Source organism: Manihot esculenta, chromosome 16 (genome assembly GCF_001659605.2).
Source record: "Manihot esculenta cultivar AM560-2 chromosome 16, M.esculenta_v8, whole genome shotgun sequence".
NCBI lineage: Eukaryota > Viridiplantae > Streptophyta > Magnoliopsida > Malpighiales > Euphorbiaceae > Manihot > Manihot esculenta.
Window position 1 is genome coordinate 28574026 of NC_035176.2, and position 14294 is coordinate 28588319.

At 33.8% G+C, this 14294-nt stretch overlaps 1 protein-coding gene across 1 annotated transcript; it reads left to right on the forward strand.

Annotated features, from left to right (window-relative positions):
* The first annotated feature begins 3896 nt into the window (after nt 1-3896).
* On the forward strand, nt 3897-5573 carry LOC110603281. The gene is made up of 5 exons (XM_021740980.1): nt 3897-4098; nt 4255-4544; nt 4635-4739; nt 5260-5335; nt 5473-5573. Exons 1-5 carry the CDS (start codon nt 3897-3899, stop codon nt 5571-5573), a joined length of 774 nt encoding a protein of 257 aa, XP_021596672.1.
* Nucleotides 5574-14294: the final 8721 nt, after the last annotated feature.

The window sequence follows — 14294 nt, forward strand, 5'->3', positions numbered from 1 at the left end:
GGGAGATGATCGGACAATTAACCCTACAGCAGGGAATCTACCAACCCGCCGCCGCCGCCGCACACCCCCAGTTAGTCGCCAATCCTGTGGCCGCCAATCCTGAGGTCACCTATGTGGTGAAGAAAATCTTATGTTCAACAAAACAGGAGGATGAGACGCAAAGGAGGAAGATTTTCCAGGCAAAGTGTCGAGTATGAGAGGCAATTTGCAGGTTAATCATAGATAGCTGCAGTTGTGAGAATCTGATAGCTAAGCAATTGGTGGAGAAATTGCAGTTGCCTACATAGCCGCACCCTTCGCCATACAAAGTCGGATGGATTAAGGAAGGTCCGACAATTGAGTTCAATAAAATCTGCAGCGTGCCTATCTCGATCGGTAAATCTTATGCTGAACTTGTTAATTGTGATGTTGTGGATATGGATTGCTGTGGAATTTTGCTAGGTCGCCCTTGGCAGTTCGATGTTGATGTGTTGCACAAAGAAAAAAAGAATTCATACATGTTCACGTGGAATCAAAAGAAGATTACTATCTTGCATTCCGGTTCTGTTAAACATTCTAAAGTGGAAGGGAAGAATGTTGTTGTTGTTTCCACGGGAGTACAGAGGCTATCAGACACAGTTGAGAAATCTAAAGGCACACTGGCCTTATTGGTAAGAGCAAAATGTACAATGGAGGATGCACCATCTTTAACACCACCCGTCAAAGAGCTGTTGAAGGAGTTTCCTAAGATAGTGGAGGAATCATCCAAGCTTCCACCTCTGCAGGATATTCAATATCAGATTGATCTCATTCCTAGATCAAAACTATTGAATCTGCCTCATTACAAGATGAGTCCAAAGGAGAGTGAAATCCTCCAAGACCTGGTGGAATTTGCTAACAACAGTGTTGTCCATAGCTTCGCAAAGATGTCACCATTTGCTGTTGCGTACAGGAAAGTCCTAGCGCATCCAGTTGATCTTGTTGCCCTTCCCACAGGTTCTCACAACAGTATTGTAGCAAGCAACTTGGCAAAGTAGCATGTGGATGTTTCCAAACAGGTACAACAATGCCTTACAGAAGCCAATGACAAATATAAAGCTACAGCTGATAAACATAGGCGTTTCAAGTCCTTCAATGTCGGTGACCAAGTTATGGTGTATTTACGCAAGGAGCGTGGTGGAGGACATAAAAAACTTGACACCAAGAAGATTGGTCCATTCCAGATCATTCAGAAGATCAATGACAATCTCTATGTTCTTGACCTCCCACATGAGATGAAAATTTCCAAGACGTTTAATGTGGCAGATCTATTTCAGTACTACCCTGCTGATGACAACTCGAGGTCGAGTTCTTTACAAGTGGAAGGGAATGACATGGAGCAACTAGCCTTAGATTTTATGGCAGACTTGGACCGGGGCTAATTTTTATATTTTAATTATTATTTTTGGATATTTTGGGTATTTTCATAATTTTGCACATTAGGTTTTGTTTCTATTCTAAATAGCCTCCCTTGGCTATTAGAAAAATACTTTTCAATTTTTGAGGAATTTCAATAAGACTTTTAGTCTTTCATCCTATCTTTTCTTTTATTTCGTCTTAGCCAAACGATACTGGTTGAAACTCCTGACGGAGTCTAAATAGTCCTTTATCAGAGGATTTCGGTGATTGGATGGTAGTCAAGAGAGAGAGGAAAAACCAAAGGAAGAGACCGGGTCATAGTAATCTGGGTATGGATAAGAACTATTGGGGGAACAACAAAGAGACTTCTCATGTTGGGACTTCTTATAACAAATTTCAGTTATTAAATGAAGTAGAAGAGGATTTGTTTACTCTGAGTCGCGTGCAAGAGAATGAGAGTGACATGCAATTAAGATCAGATAATGATAGGATGAGGAAGGAAAAAGGTAAAGGTATTGTGAACCAAAGTTATTGCCAATTGCCCAAATCCATACTGAAAAATACCATAAACAAGGTTAGTAATACTAGTAGAGTCCAAGCTAGAAATAATGTCAATTTGTCTACCAGGAGAGTAGCTAATGAGTCTAAGAAAGCTGCATCTGAGCCTGAACATGTGGTGGTCATGGGAAGCCAATCTGTTGATGTGGAGAAAAGATGGGTGGTCAATCATGAGCAAAATATGGAATTAGACTTATTAAATGAACATTCTTCTCTTTCTAAGGAGAATTTCAAGGATCCAAATTGTCCCTATCCAGTAGAGCCTAATTCACAAATGAGCCAGGATGTTGACGTGGTTGAAGCTGTGCATGTTGTGGCAAGAACCTTCCTTGAAGTTTTTAATAAGGAGGGTGACAAGCAAATGAAGGATAGGGTTCCATTTCCTCAACCTGAGGATATGGAATCCTAATTATTGTGATGTCTCCATGTTCTACGGATTTTTTGATGGTGAATGTGATTTGTCTTTATTTTCAATTTATATAATGCTAATTAGTTGTTGGAATTGTCAAGGATCTTGCTCTCCATAATTTCGCAGAGCGTTTAAAGAGTACAAAAGATTATTTAAGCCTGACATCTTTTGTCTTCTTGAATCCCCAGCAAGTGGATCTCGTGCTACTTCTACTTGCAAAAAGCTAGGTTATGATTTCTGGATTAGAGTGGAGGTAGTTGGATATAGTGGCGGCATTTGGGTTCTTAGGAATGATGTTGGATTCATATTGTCACTTGTGGAGACTCATCAACAGTTCATCACATGTGAGGTTTCGCCTTTCAACAATTCTCTTATAGATATGGGTTTTTTCTGGTAATCCTTATACTTGGAGCAGAGAAGGGAGGCTCGCAATCTCAAGATGGCAAGATTGGATAGGGCCCTATGTAATGGAGGTTGAAGTTTCCTGAAGCACAAGTTAATCATCCTGTTAAATTATATTCGGACCATATGCTATTAATTGTCTCTCTGCATGGGCATGCAACGAATGGACCTAGACACTTCAGGTTTCAATTTTCGTGGCTATAACATAGGGGCTTCTCGGATTTGATTAAACAAACTTGAACTAGGGGATTATGTCCTTTGGAATCCCATAAAAGACTTTCGAATAAGCTGAAAGAGTGGAATGATCAAGTATTCAGAACAGTGAAAAAGGAGACTACTCAATCGGATTAGGGGAGTCCAAGATCGATTAGCATCTTCTTACCATCCGAAGTGGGTAAAGCTTGATTATAATCTCAGGAACCAACTGGAGCAAGTCTTCGCTCAAAAGGAGCTTCGCTGGTTCCAAAAGGCTAAGGAAGACTGGATTATCTCAGGCGACCGAAATACCCGGTATTGTCGGCTATTGCTAAGAAGTGAAACTATAATGTTTCCAGATTAAAGGACAGAATGGATCTTGGGTTGAGCAAAATACTGAAGTCAAGTTATTGGTTCGAAACTTCTTCTAAGTCTCTTCCACAAGGAATTTTCATCGAATTTTTCAATGCTGCCTCCTATAGATTATCCGGTTTTGACAGAGTCTCTTCTTGAGGAACTAAACAAGCAATTTATTAAAGATGAAGTGTTTATGGTTCTATCTTCAATGGCTCCTTACAAGGCACCAAGTCTTGACGGTTTCCAGGCTACTTTCTACCAAAAGACATGGGATGTTATGGGAGATGATATTTTCAATTTTGTTTTTTCTATATTGTATGGTACTCCTATTCCGAGAAAGCTTAATGAGACTCTATTAGTTCTCATTCCTAAAGTGTCACATCCAGAATTGGCTTCTCAATTTCGACCTATAAGCCTCTGCAACGTCCTATACAAGATGATTACTAAATCGATTGTCAACAGGCTCAAGAATAGTTTGCACTTCTTGGTGGGTCTAGAACAAAGCAGCTTCATTCCAGGGAGACAGATTGTGGACAATATTGTTATTTATTAGGAAGCTTTACATACCATGTCTAAACTCAAGGGCTCGAAATGCTATATGACTTTTAAGATTGACCTGGAAAAAGTATACGATAAGCTTAACTGGAACTTCATCAGGTGGGTTCTTAAGGTGGCTAGATTTCTTGCTTCCTTAATCTCCACCAACATGCAGTGCGTTCTGTCTTCTTCAATGACAGTTCTGTGGAATGGAGACAGATTAGAACCTTTTCAACCCAGTAGAGGGGTGAGGCAAGGGGATGGTTTATGTCCTTATCTTTTTGTGCTTTATATTGAACACTTGGCTCACTTGATTTGACATTCATCTTCCAATGGTACTTGGAAGCCTTTACCGGTAAGCCGACGAGGGCCTTTCCTTACTCATTTGATGTTTGTGGATGATACGGTATTATTTGTAGAGGCCTTAGTCAGACAATTACAGAATATTTTGGCTATTATTGACGTTTTCGGGAAAGTGTCTAGTCAGAAGGTGAATTTGTCAAAATCCTCAATTTTTGTATCCCCAAACACATATGCTTCTCTTGCTGCTGCACTCTCTAAGATGGGTGGTATTCCTATTATAGAAAATCTGGGAAAATACTTGGGTGTTCCTTCTTTTCATGGTAAAATAGGATCAAATACCGATGATTATATTTTGGAACATATGCGAGCACGATTGGAGAGGTGGAAAGCAAAGACTTTGTCCAGGGTGGGCCGAATCACATTGACTAGCTCTGTTCTTAACGCTATTCCCATCTATCTTATGCAGATCAGTTTGCTTCCCTGTTTTTTAATTCAGGAAATGGAGAGAATTTGTAAGAGTTTTATATGGCATGGAGCTGGGGAGGACAAACGGATCCAAAAGATATTCAAAGACCCAGAGTTGAGGAAGGCCTGGGGATTTGTGATTTGAAGCTCATGAATTGTGTATTGGTAGCTAAACTGAGCTGGAGGCTTTCTCGACATAGCAATTCCTTATGGGCACAGTGTCTTATTAAAAAATACTCTTTGGAAGTTTTGTCATCCCATTAGGTAGAACAACTAATAGTTCAGTGATATGGAAGGCAGTGGTCGAGGGAATGGAACTAATCAAACAGGATGAGGATGTGGATGTACAGAATGGTATGAATACCAAGCTTTGGATTGATCCATGGCACCCTTTGGGTCCTCTATGTTAAGGTTCCTCAGAGAATCTGCACGTTTTTATAGAAAGTGAGCCATGGCAAAATTATGTGTAATGTAGAGAAGAAAAAGAGGCAGGTTGTAGCTAATGATGTGTGTAATCTGTGTAATTTGCAACTGGATGATATTTTGCACGTCCTCAGAGATTGTCAGCATTTAGGCCAACTAACATTTGGGGTGATTTCTTCAATATTTCTAATGTTCAATCCTGACTTCTTTCTAATTTGAAATTGTTTTCGAAGACAAGTGGAAGGCATACCATGGGATGTCATCTTTTCCCTGGTTATCTGGTACATTTGGAAGAACAGAAATCCAAAGGTATTTGGAACAGATTTCTTGCAATCAACAGAGGTTTTTGAGATGATTCGAGTTCAGGCAAAAGCCATATTCAATGCCTGGGATTTAGTAAAATCCAGCTAACAAAGGAATAACTTTTATTTCTTGGAAACCTCCAGATGATGATTATTGTGTGATCTTGAACACAGATGGTAGTAAAACTAGAAATCCTGGACCAGCTGCCTATGCTGGTGTATTTAGGAGTACCGAGGGAAGATAGTTTGGTGAATTTCAACAATCTCTAGAGACTTGTAATTCTCATGAATCTCTAGAGACTCGTAATTTCAAGTTAAAAAACAAACATGATTAACTGAGTGTACAATTCTAGATGAAGAGGCTCTATTTTTTAAGGCTACACTCATTTGCAAAAGATAACTTCCAATTTAAAAATTATTTTTGATAAAAATGTATTTTAGGAAAATAATTTCGTGAAAAATATTTTTTTAAAAAATAATTTTTTTAATTTTAATTTTAAAAATAAAAAATAATAACTAATAATTTTATCTTGGAAAATAATTAAAATTCTTTCTTATTTTCGTAATTTTGTCCTTAATTAATTTTAGAATTTTATCTTAATTTAAACACTTGTTTGTAAATAAATATATAATTTTGGAATTTTATCTTTTAGAACCAATCCAATTGATATATGGAACTCTATTTTAATAAATATATAAGTTCATTATTTTATGATATTTTAATTATATAATTTTTCTATTCAAATAATCTCCAATTTATATGTAATGATTTATACTAATCAAAATAAAATCTATTACTGAAAAGTGAGTCTTTATTTATGCTTTTTTTTTATAAAAAAATTCCTTCCATAATATTTTTTATTAACGATGGAGAGAAAATAATTAATGCATTTTAATTCAAACTAAGGCTGTAATCGAATCGAATCGAGTCGAATTTTGATAAGTTCAGACTCGATTAGAAAATAAATTTAAAAATTTGACTTCAAACTCGAGCTCGACTCGAAATTTATTTATAAGATCAAACTCGATTTATAAAATAAATATTAAATTTGAACTCAATTCGTAATTAACTTGTTTATTACATTAACGAACCAACTCAAACTCCACTAAAAAAATTCAAATTTAAATTTATTTAGACTCGAATTTAAATTCGATTATAAAACTTGAATTTGAACTCGATTATATTATAAATAAACTTAATATAAATTAAAATCATTTAAATTATAAATAAATTTAAATTAAAAATAAATTTTAAATTATAAAGATATTAAAAAAATTTTAAATTAAATTTTTTTATTTAATAGAAAAGTCTCAATCCCTCATATCCCTTCAACTTTTGATGTGGGATTGATATCGGCAAACGAGTATATTCGCGAGTCTGCTCACGAGCATATTCGCGAGTCTGCTCACGAGCATGTTCGCGAGCCTGCTCACGAGCTTGTTCGCGAGACTGAAAACGAACTGAGCTCGCGAACTTAAACGAGTCGAATACTATTAAGTTCAAACTCGACTCATCTATTAAACGAGCCTAAAAGGTGAGTTCGAACTCGTCTCGTTTAGAAAATAAGTTGAACCTAATCAAATTTTTATCGAATCGAGTCTCGAATAACTCACAAACAGTTAGATTCATCTACACCTCTAATTCAAACGTGGTATTAGAATCTTTAAAACTTTAACATTTTTCCATTATCTGGTGACAAAAAAATTCACAAAATTCAACTGAGTTGATTTTTTTATTTTAAATAAGAAATTAATAAAAAAATTAATTAAATTAAATTATATATATATTTTTTCACATTGAAGAAAATAAAAAAAAAACTATTTCTTGAGAAATTATTTTTTAAAAAAAAATTAAAATATATAAAAATTTTATTATAATTAATAATTATGATAAAATCGTAATACTACTAGACTAATTTCGAAACTGTTTGAAATTTGGGTGAAATTTATTTAAATTATTTTTTTTATTATTCAGATAATAATTTATTTCAATTATAGAATTATAACTATTTTTCTTTGAAGCATAATAATTTACTTATTTTTTATAATATATTATAGTTGTTTATTATTATAATTATAAATTATAATGTATTAATCTAAAAATAAAAAAAAATATAATTAATAAATATTAAAAATATAAAAAAAATTAATATATATATAATTATAAATTATGTTTTCCTCAATCCTCTAGCAAAAAGTAAAAAAATAAAAGTTTAACTTTTTACAAGGAAAACAAAAAATTAATATTAAGGTTGTTGATATGAAGTCATTATACAAGGGATCAATCACTTGTATAAACTCATACCGAACGCTCACTCCACATTTAACAAATGAGCAATACCTTATTAGTCAGCATTTTCTGAGTTTTTCATAAACTAATTGTGATTCTTAATTTTTCCGAGTGCCAACTGTATCACAACCAACCACCAATGCTACATATTTTAAATGCTATAAAAGAAATTGACCAATTTGTTGAATAAGCTGCCACTTGTCTAATCTGACATAAATTGCTCTTCACTCTACACTTTCTTTCCATTTTCATAAACTACTATTTCAAAAACCACACCTTTATTTTTCCTCTGCATACTAATTTTTTTAAATTATTATATGAGCCAATTTCAAATATGTCAAATTCATTTCCTATGGGATCACAGTTTGTGTTCATTCAAGAAGAGAATAAGAGTACCATCATACTCACATATTATAAATAAATTTAAAAGATTTTAAATTTTACTATTTCAATTTTCGATACCATTTAAAAAAAAATATATATTAGAGGAGAAACATATACGGCAAATTCACATAGCTACAAGCCTACTCCTTACTATACCTAAGGCTAAAAGTTCATAGTTTCTCTTAATTGGTAATAACAAAAAAGGGAAAAACAAAACAAAACCTACTCCTGTACTGCATACACAAACCTTTGTGGATTATCCTATCAGTTATATGGAAATTTCATTTGGACCCACAAGATCATGCACATCATTCAACTCCACCCTTCAAGCTCCAGCGGGGCCCATCCCATCACTTTCTCCAGCCACTCATCACCGAACTTAATCCCATCACAGCCGTCCATCAATCTCTTCCCTAGGAAATAATACTCCTCCTCCTCCTCCTCACTGTTGCACCTTTTCTCCTCTGCATCTCTCAGTTCAACGCTATCTACGGCTCCGTTTCCGAACACGCATCCGGCGAACTCCACTCCAGCCATCACTGACGATGTAGAGTTTGATACTGAAGCCCCGCAGCTTTCGCTCTTCCCACTGTTAACAAAAGATGGAGCTGATAAATGAGGAGGAGGTGGCAAAGGTGATGCTAAGAGAATAGTCTCCGACGACGGCGAGGCGGCTGTCTCTGTGCATGTAATCTCTCTGTACAACTCTTGCATTACCTCTTCTATCATCTCTTCTTTGATAGGAAACTCCGGAGAGAGGTCCGCTTCCAAGTCAGTTTCCACTAAAAACTCCGGAAAAATCCCTGCAACGACGTCATTCGTCGGAGGAGGCATCGAAGATCCTTCCATGCGTGAAATGAGAGAATCTGTACTGTGGGTGACTGTAGAAGAGAGAGATGTTATAAGGAGAACAACGTTTATAAAGGGCCAAAAAGATTTTGAAAGGTAAGAGACACGCTGGCATGAAATAGAGCCACGTAGGATGTTAGGTACAGATTCGATGACGTGGCGAGATTCTGTAGTAACTTATGAATGGTAACTAGCTTGCACTACAGCCATAACTCTGTCGGTATTGAGTTTTGGGAAGAGAGGCAATGTTTAGGTGATGCTCAAGTGTATGGGCTTAGCCATGTTAGACCAGCGGATCTTTTTGATGAACACAAATTTATGAAAATCAAACGACGAATAGACAAGTTGCTGAAAAAGCTTAAGAATATGACTAAGTTCCAGCGCAAAAAGACAACACATCGTCAACATTGCATCGAGAAACATGGTGTAGGAAAATTTACAGTTCTATCCCTTGCAGGACTGTTGAAACTGTATTGTGGACAGAACTTTTCGGTAAAAACAAAGAAGCTCAAAATGATTTTTTGGCTAAATAAATTTAATAATTTTGTAATTAATTTTTAATTAGTTCTAATATGAAAAATATTATTTTGGAAAAATTGTTAATTTATTAGATGTGTCATAAAAAAACAAATTAATTAATTTTTTAATTTTTTAAAAATAAATTAAAATGTTCCTATAATTTTAAAATATCTATTAAATGGTTCATACTGTATCATTACGTTTAGATGATAATTTTTTTCCCTTTAACCTTATCATTTCAAAATTATCATGCTTCACCAATTGCTAAAATTATTGTGCGACTATTTTACAAATCACAAAAATATTTTAATAAATTTTGTAAAATTAAGAATTTAATTAGTTACTTAAATAACTTAAATAATAATTACTTTTAGTGACTTTTTTAAAAAATTATTAAAATTACTTAAATTTTTAATAGAAACTCAACAAATAAGAATACACATTTTTTTTGTCAAAAAATACGCATGATTAACATAAGGATTTAAATTATGAACATCAAAATCTGAATGACGAGAAACATAATATCAAATGTTAAATACATAAAAAAAAAAAAAAAATCAAACAAACCCATTTCACCTTAATAAAAAATCTTAAGTTGGTGCCTTGATACTGAGAATTTTTTAAATTTAAAGGGAGTGTTTTTAACTTTATTAGATTTGTTCCATATAAATTTAAATTAATTAAATAAATGCATTTTGAATATTAAATAATATATATTAAAAATAAATATTAAAAATTAAAAATCAAAAAATCAAAACTATTAAATCAAAAATCTATATCACTACATTAAATATTCACAATGGTGTGGCTGAAATTAGCAGTACCATTCGATCGGTTGGATATAAAATCGAATCGAACTGAATAAATTAAAAATTAAAATTTTAGTATTTATAAAAATCAAACCGAATTGATTTTGATTAGAAATTAAATCAAATCAAATCGGTCTGATTTGATTCAGTTCGGTTTGATTTAATCAGTTTCGATTTTTAATAATTTTTTTATTTTTTACACTTTATTTTTAGTATTTTAAAATTTAATTAAAATATTTTAATCTTAATATGATTTAATTTCTCTATATTATTGAAAATAACATATTATTATCACCAATCGGTTCGGTTCGATTTTTTTAATTTTTTCTGATCAAAACTGAACCGAACTGAATCGAAATAACCTAAATTTCTAAAATTAAAAATTGAACCAAATCGAATTGAATAAAAAACCAAACCTAATTTTCAAATTAATTAAGTTCGGTCGGTTTTTTCGGTTTGAACTGAATACTGCTCACCCCTAGCTGAAACAGAACTGTGCTATGATTGGTCAATCTGCACGAAAAAGAAAGAGAAGTGATTGATGTCTATACGGGCCACTTTGACGCTCATGTTAGTAAATTGAAAAAGAGCGAATGTAATGAGATACTTTAAACTCAAAAGTAATTATGTAAGAATGTGTACCTTGAACTCTGTGATTATTAATTTTTATACTGTAAAAAGATAAAGTTAGTTATCGCATTTCCTGAAAATCCGACTAGCACCAACTAGTAGATAAGGGATTCTGTGATTATAGGTATAATGGGGATCTACTGGATTGCGTTCTCTAATGGTAACTTTCCCCGGAGTCTCGCCTTATAGTTTCAAAGGGCGAGCCTTTGACGAAAAGCTGAGACCTACTGTGTCTGAATCTTCTTTTCTATTGATGGGATCGAATACCATCTGATTCGACCATTGCCACGTGGCCCCATCTTTGAGTGCCAGTTCATGACTTACTTTGGGCGATTATTATGTTATATTAGAAGTCCCTCCTCAGTGTTTGATTCTTCATATTTGAAACTTATAACTATTTTTCTACAACTTTGGAACTAACACCTGGTCATGTGCCTGGCGGTTATCCACCTCGTAGCGCTTTTTGGTAGAAACTTGTCTTTGTCTTTTGGGACTAACACTCGAAGACTCGTCTCGCGATTACCCTCATTGTAACGCTTTTCGGCAGAAACTTGTCTTTGTCTTTTGGGACTAACACTTGAAGACTCGTCTCGCGATTACCCTCATTGTAACGCTTTTCGGCAGAAACTTGTCTTTGTCTTTTGAGATAACACCCAAAGACTCGTCCATAGTTACCCGCCTTGTAGCCGTGGCATAAAATATCTTAATTAGCGGGACTAACACCCAGTTATGAGTCTGGCGGATACCCGTCTTTTGGCCTTGGCATAAAATGTATTAGTTAGCGGGACTAACACCCGGTTATTGACCTGGCGAATATCTACCTTGTGGTCGTGACATAAAATACTTTAGTTAGCGGGACTAACACTCGGTTATTGACCTGGTGGATACCTGTCTTATAGCCGTGGCATAAAATGCCTTTGTTAGTGGGACTAACACCCAGTTATCAGCCTGCCGGATACTCGCCTTGTGGCCTTGACATAAAATGCATTAGTTAGCGAGTCTAATACCCAGTTATGGGCCTGGTAGATACCCGCCTTGTGGCATTGTTCTTGTCTCCACACTTTCATCCATCCAACGTTTCTCAAGGCCTAACCGCTTTGCCGTTTTTCCTGATCCATATAAGTATGTGCATTCATGAGCCATTCAGTGGAGTATAATTCTTATACTTACCTTAGTCATCCATTCTTCAGGAGACTGGATAACTTCTGCGGTCTCTTTCATATCCTCGCCTCTCTGACTTTTGATTTACTTTTGACTTGTCTTTTTATCCTCTCTCAATACTTGGACTTCATTATTCAACCTGATGTACTTCTAGACTTTATCCATTAGTTTTTGATACGTAGCGGTCGGGTTCTTGATTAGGGAATCTATGAACTTGATGTTACGAGTTTCTTTCTTTGATGCTTCACATACTGTCTCATAATTTAATTCCTCTACCTGTATTACTTCTGCATTAAACTATTAGATAAATCTCCTTAAAGACTGGTCCTCTCCTTGGCAGATCTTCTACAAGTCAGAGGAGAGATTTTTAGGAGGTATGCAAGTAATAAATATGAATTTAAATAATATAGTTAATTGGGTAAAGTTTTGAATTGAATCTAGATTCAGATGTTGGTACCATTTCTAAGCCAAACCTGTGAGTGTTGATGGAAGCACTTGGCACAACATAAAATCGTTGATATCTTGAAATTGTATTGTCATCCTAAAGATCGCCAGGTGACTTCTGAAATCTGTTGTTCCGTCGCATTTGTCCAAATTTGAAAGTTTGAACTTGGCAGGAAATGTTTATGCCAAGATCTCTTCTAACAAGGGCGAGGTATCATCCAGCCCATAATCCTCCTCCTGCTCCTTCTGATACCTTTGTATGGCCCATTCAACTTTTAATCAATGTCCTTTGGTGCCTCATCTGATGACTCCTCTTCCTCCCTCTTGGCCTTCCTCTTCGACTGTATTTGGATTGCTTCAGTCTGAGTCCTTGGGGTGTCAATGGAAGCTTCCTCCCTTATTCTATGAGTCATGAAGAAGGTCTCCTCCCAAACTTTATACTGCTCAAGAGTGGCCTGTAGTCTTTTTATGTATTAGAGCATCTGCTCATTATTTAGATTGCTCAGATCAATGTCATTGACCATTGAGGGTGAGTTTTGTCCTCTACCAGGAGTGAAAGAAATAATTATGCTCTTGTTGGTAGCAGTTTGTGAATTGTTAGCCATTTTAGAGAATGGAAAAGGAAAAAGATTTCTTTTTGAAAAAAAAATTAATGAAAGGCCGACTTTTAATCCAATTGAACAGAGAGACTCTAATGAAATTTTCTAATAATGTAACCAAATGATGCGGTTGAAATAGAGCTGTGCTGCGACTGGTCAATCTATAAGAAAAAGCAAGCAAAGTGATTGGCGCCTATGGCAGCCACTCCAACACTCAAGTAAGTAAACTCAAAAAGCACAAGTATAATGAGATACTTTGAACTCAAGAGTAATTGTGTAAAAATGTGTACCTTAAATTATGTGATTATTAGTTTTTATACTGTAAAAAGATGAAATTAGTTATCGCATCTCTTGAAAATTTGACTAACACCTATTAGTAGATAAAGGATCTCGTAATTATAGGTGTAATGGGATCTGTTAGATTGTATTCTCTAACTTCCATGGAGTTTACCTTGTAGTTGAAGGGCAAGTTTTTGACAGAAAACTTCTTTTTCATCGATGAAATTGAGTATCATTTGATTCGACCCTTACCATGTGGCTTGTTTTCGAGTACTAAATCATGGTTTACTTTGACCGATTATTGCGTTATATCACGATTTATTTGAAATAAAAAATTTTATAAAATTTTAATTCAATTTATTTATTTTTTTATTTAAAATTAGAATTTTTTTTAATTTTTAAAATTTTTATTTAAAAATAAAATTATACATAATTTTATTAAAATTTATTTAATTATTTTCTTATGAAATGAATGGGGGCTAATAACACAGCTAGATAAGCCAATGCTTTCTTATAAATAATCTCCTTTTTATTTTTGTTTAATTAGAATAACAACTTTTTTTAATTAAAATAATAAAATAAATTATAAAAACATAAACTAATATTTTATTATATAAAATTTTAAACTATTATCTTAATCTTCTGTAAAAAAAATGTTAAGATTAAAATAAATTTGTAAGTTCATTTAACAAAAAGAAAAACACAATTTCAGACATGATTTTCAAGTATTTACTTTCTTTCATATTGCTAATGTTAACTAGAGCAATAAAAGCAATCCAAACTAAAATTTTGCTAAATAGAATAATTGCACTTGAAGTAGGAGGTAATCAAATAATTAAATTAATAAAATTACGTTCAAATTGAATTTTAATTCTATCAATTAGCTTTTAATTTAATAATTAAACTAATTAATTTTGTATTACTAATTGATATATAAATTATAACTTTATTCACAATATAATAATAATAATAATAATAATAATAATAATAATAATTATTATT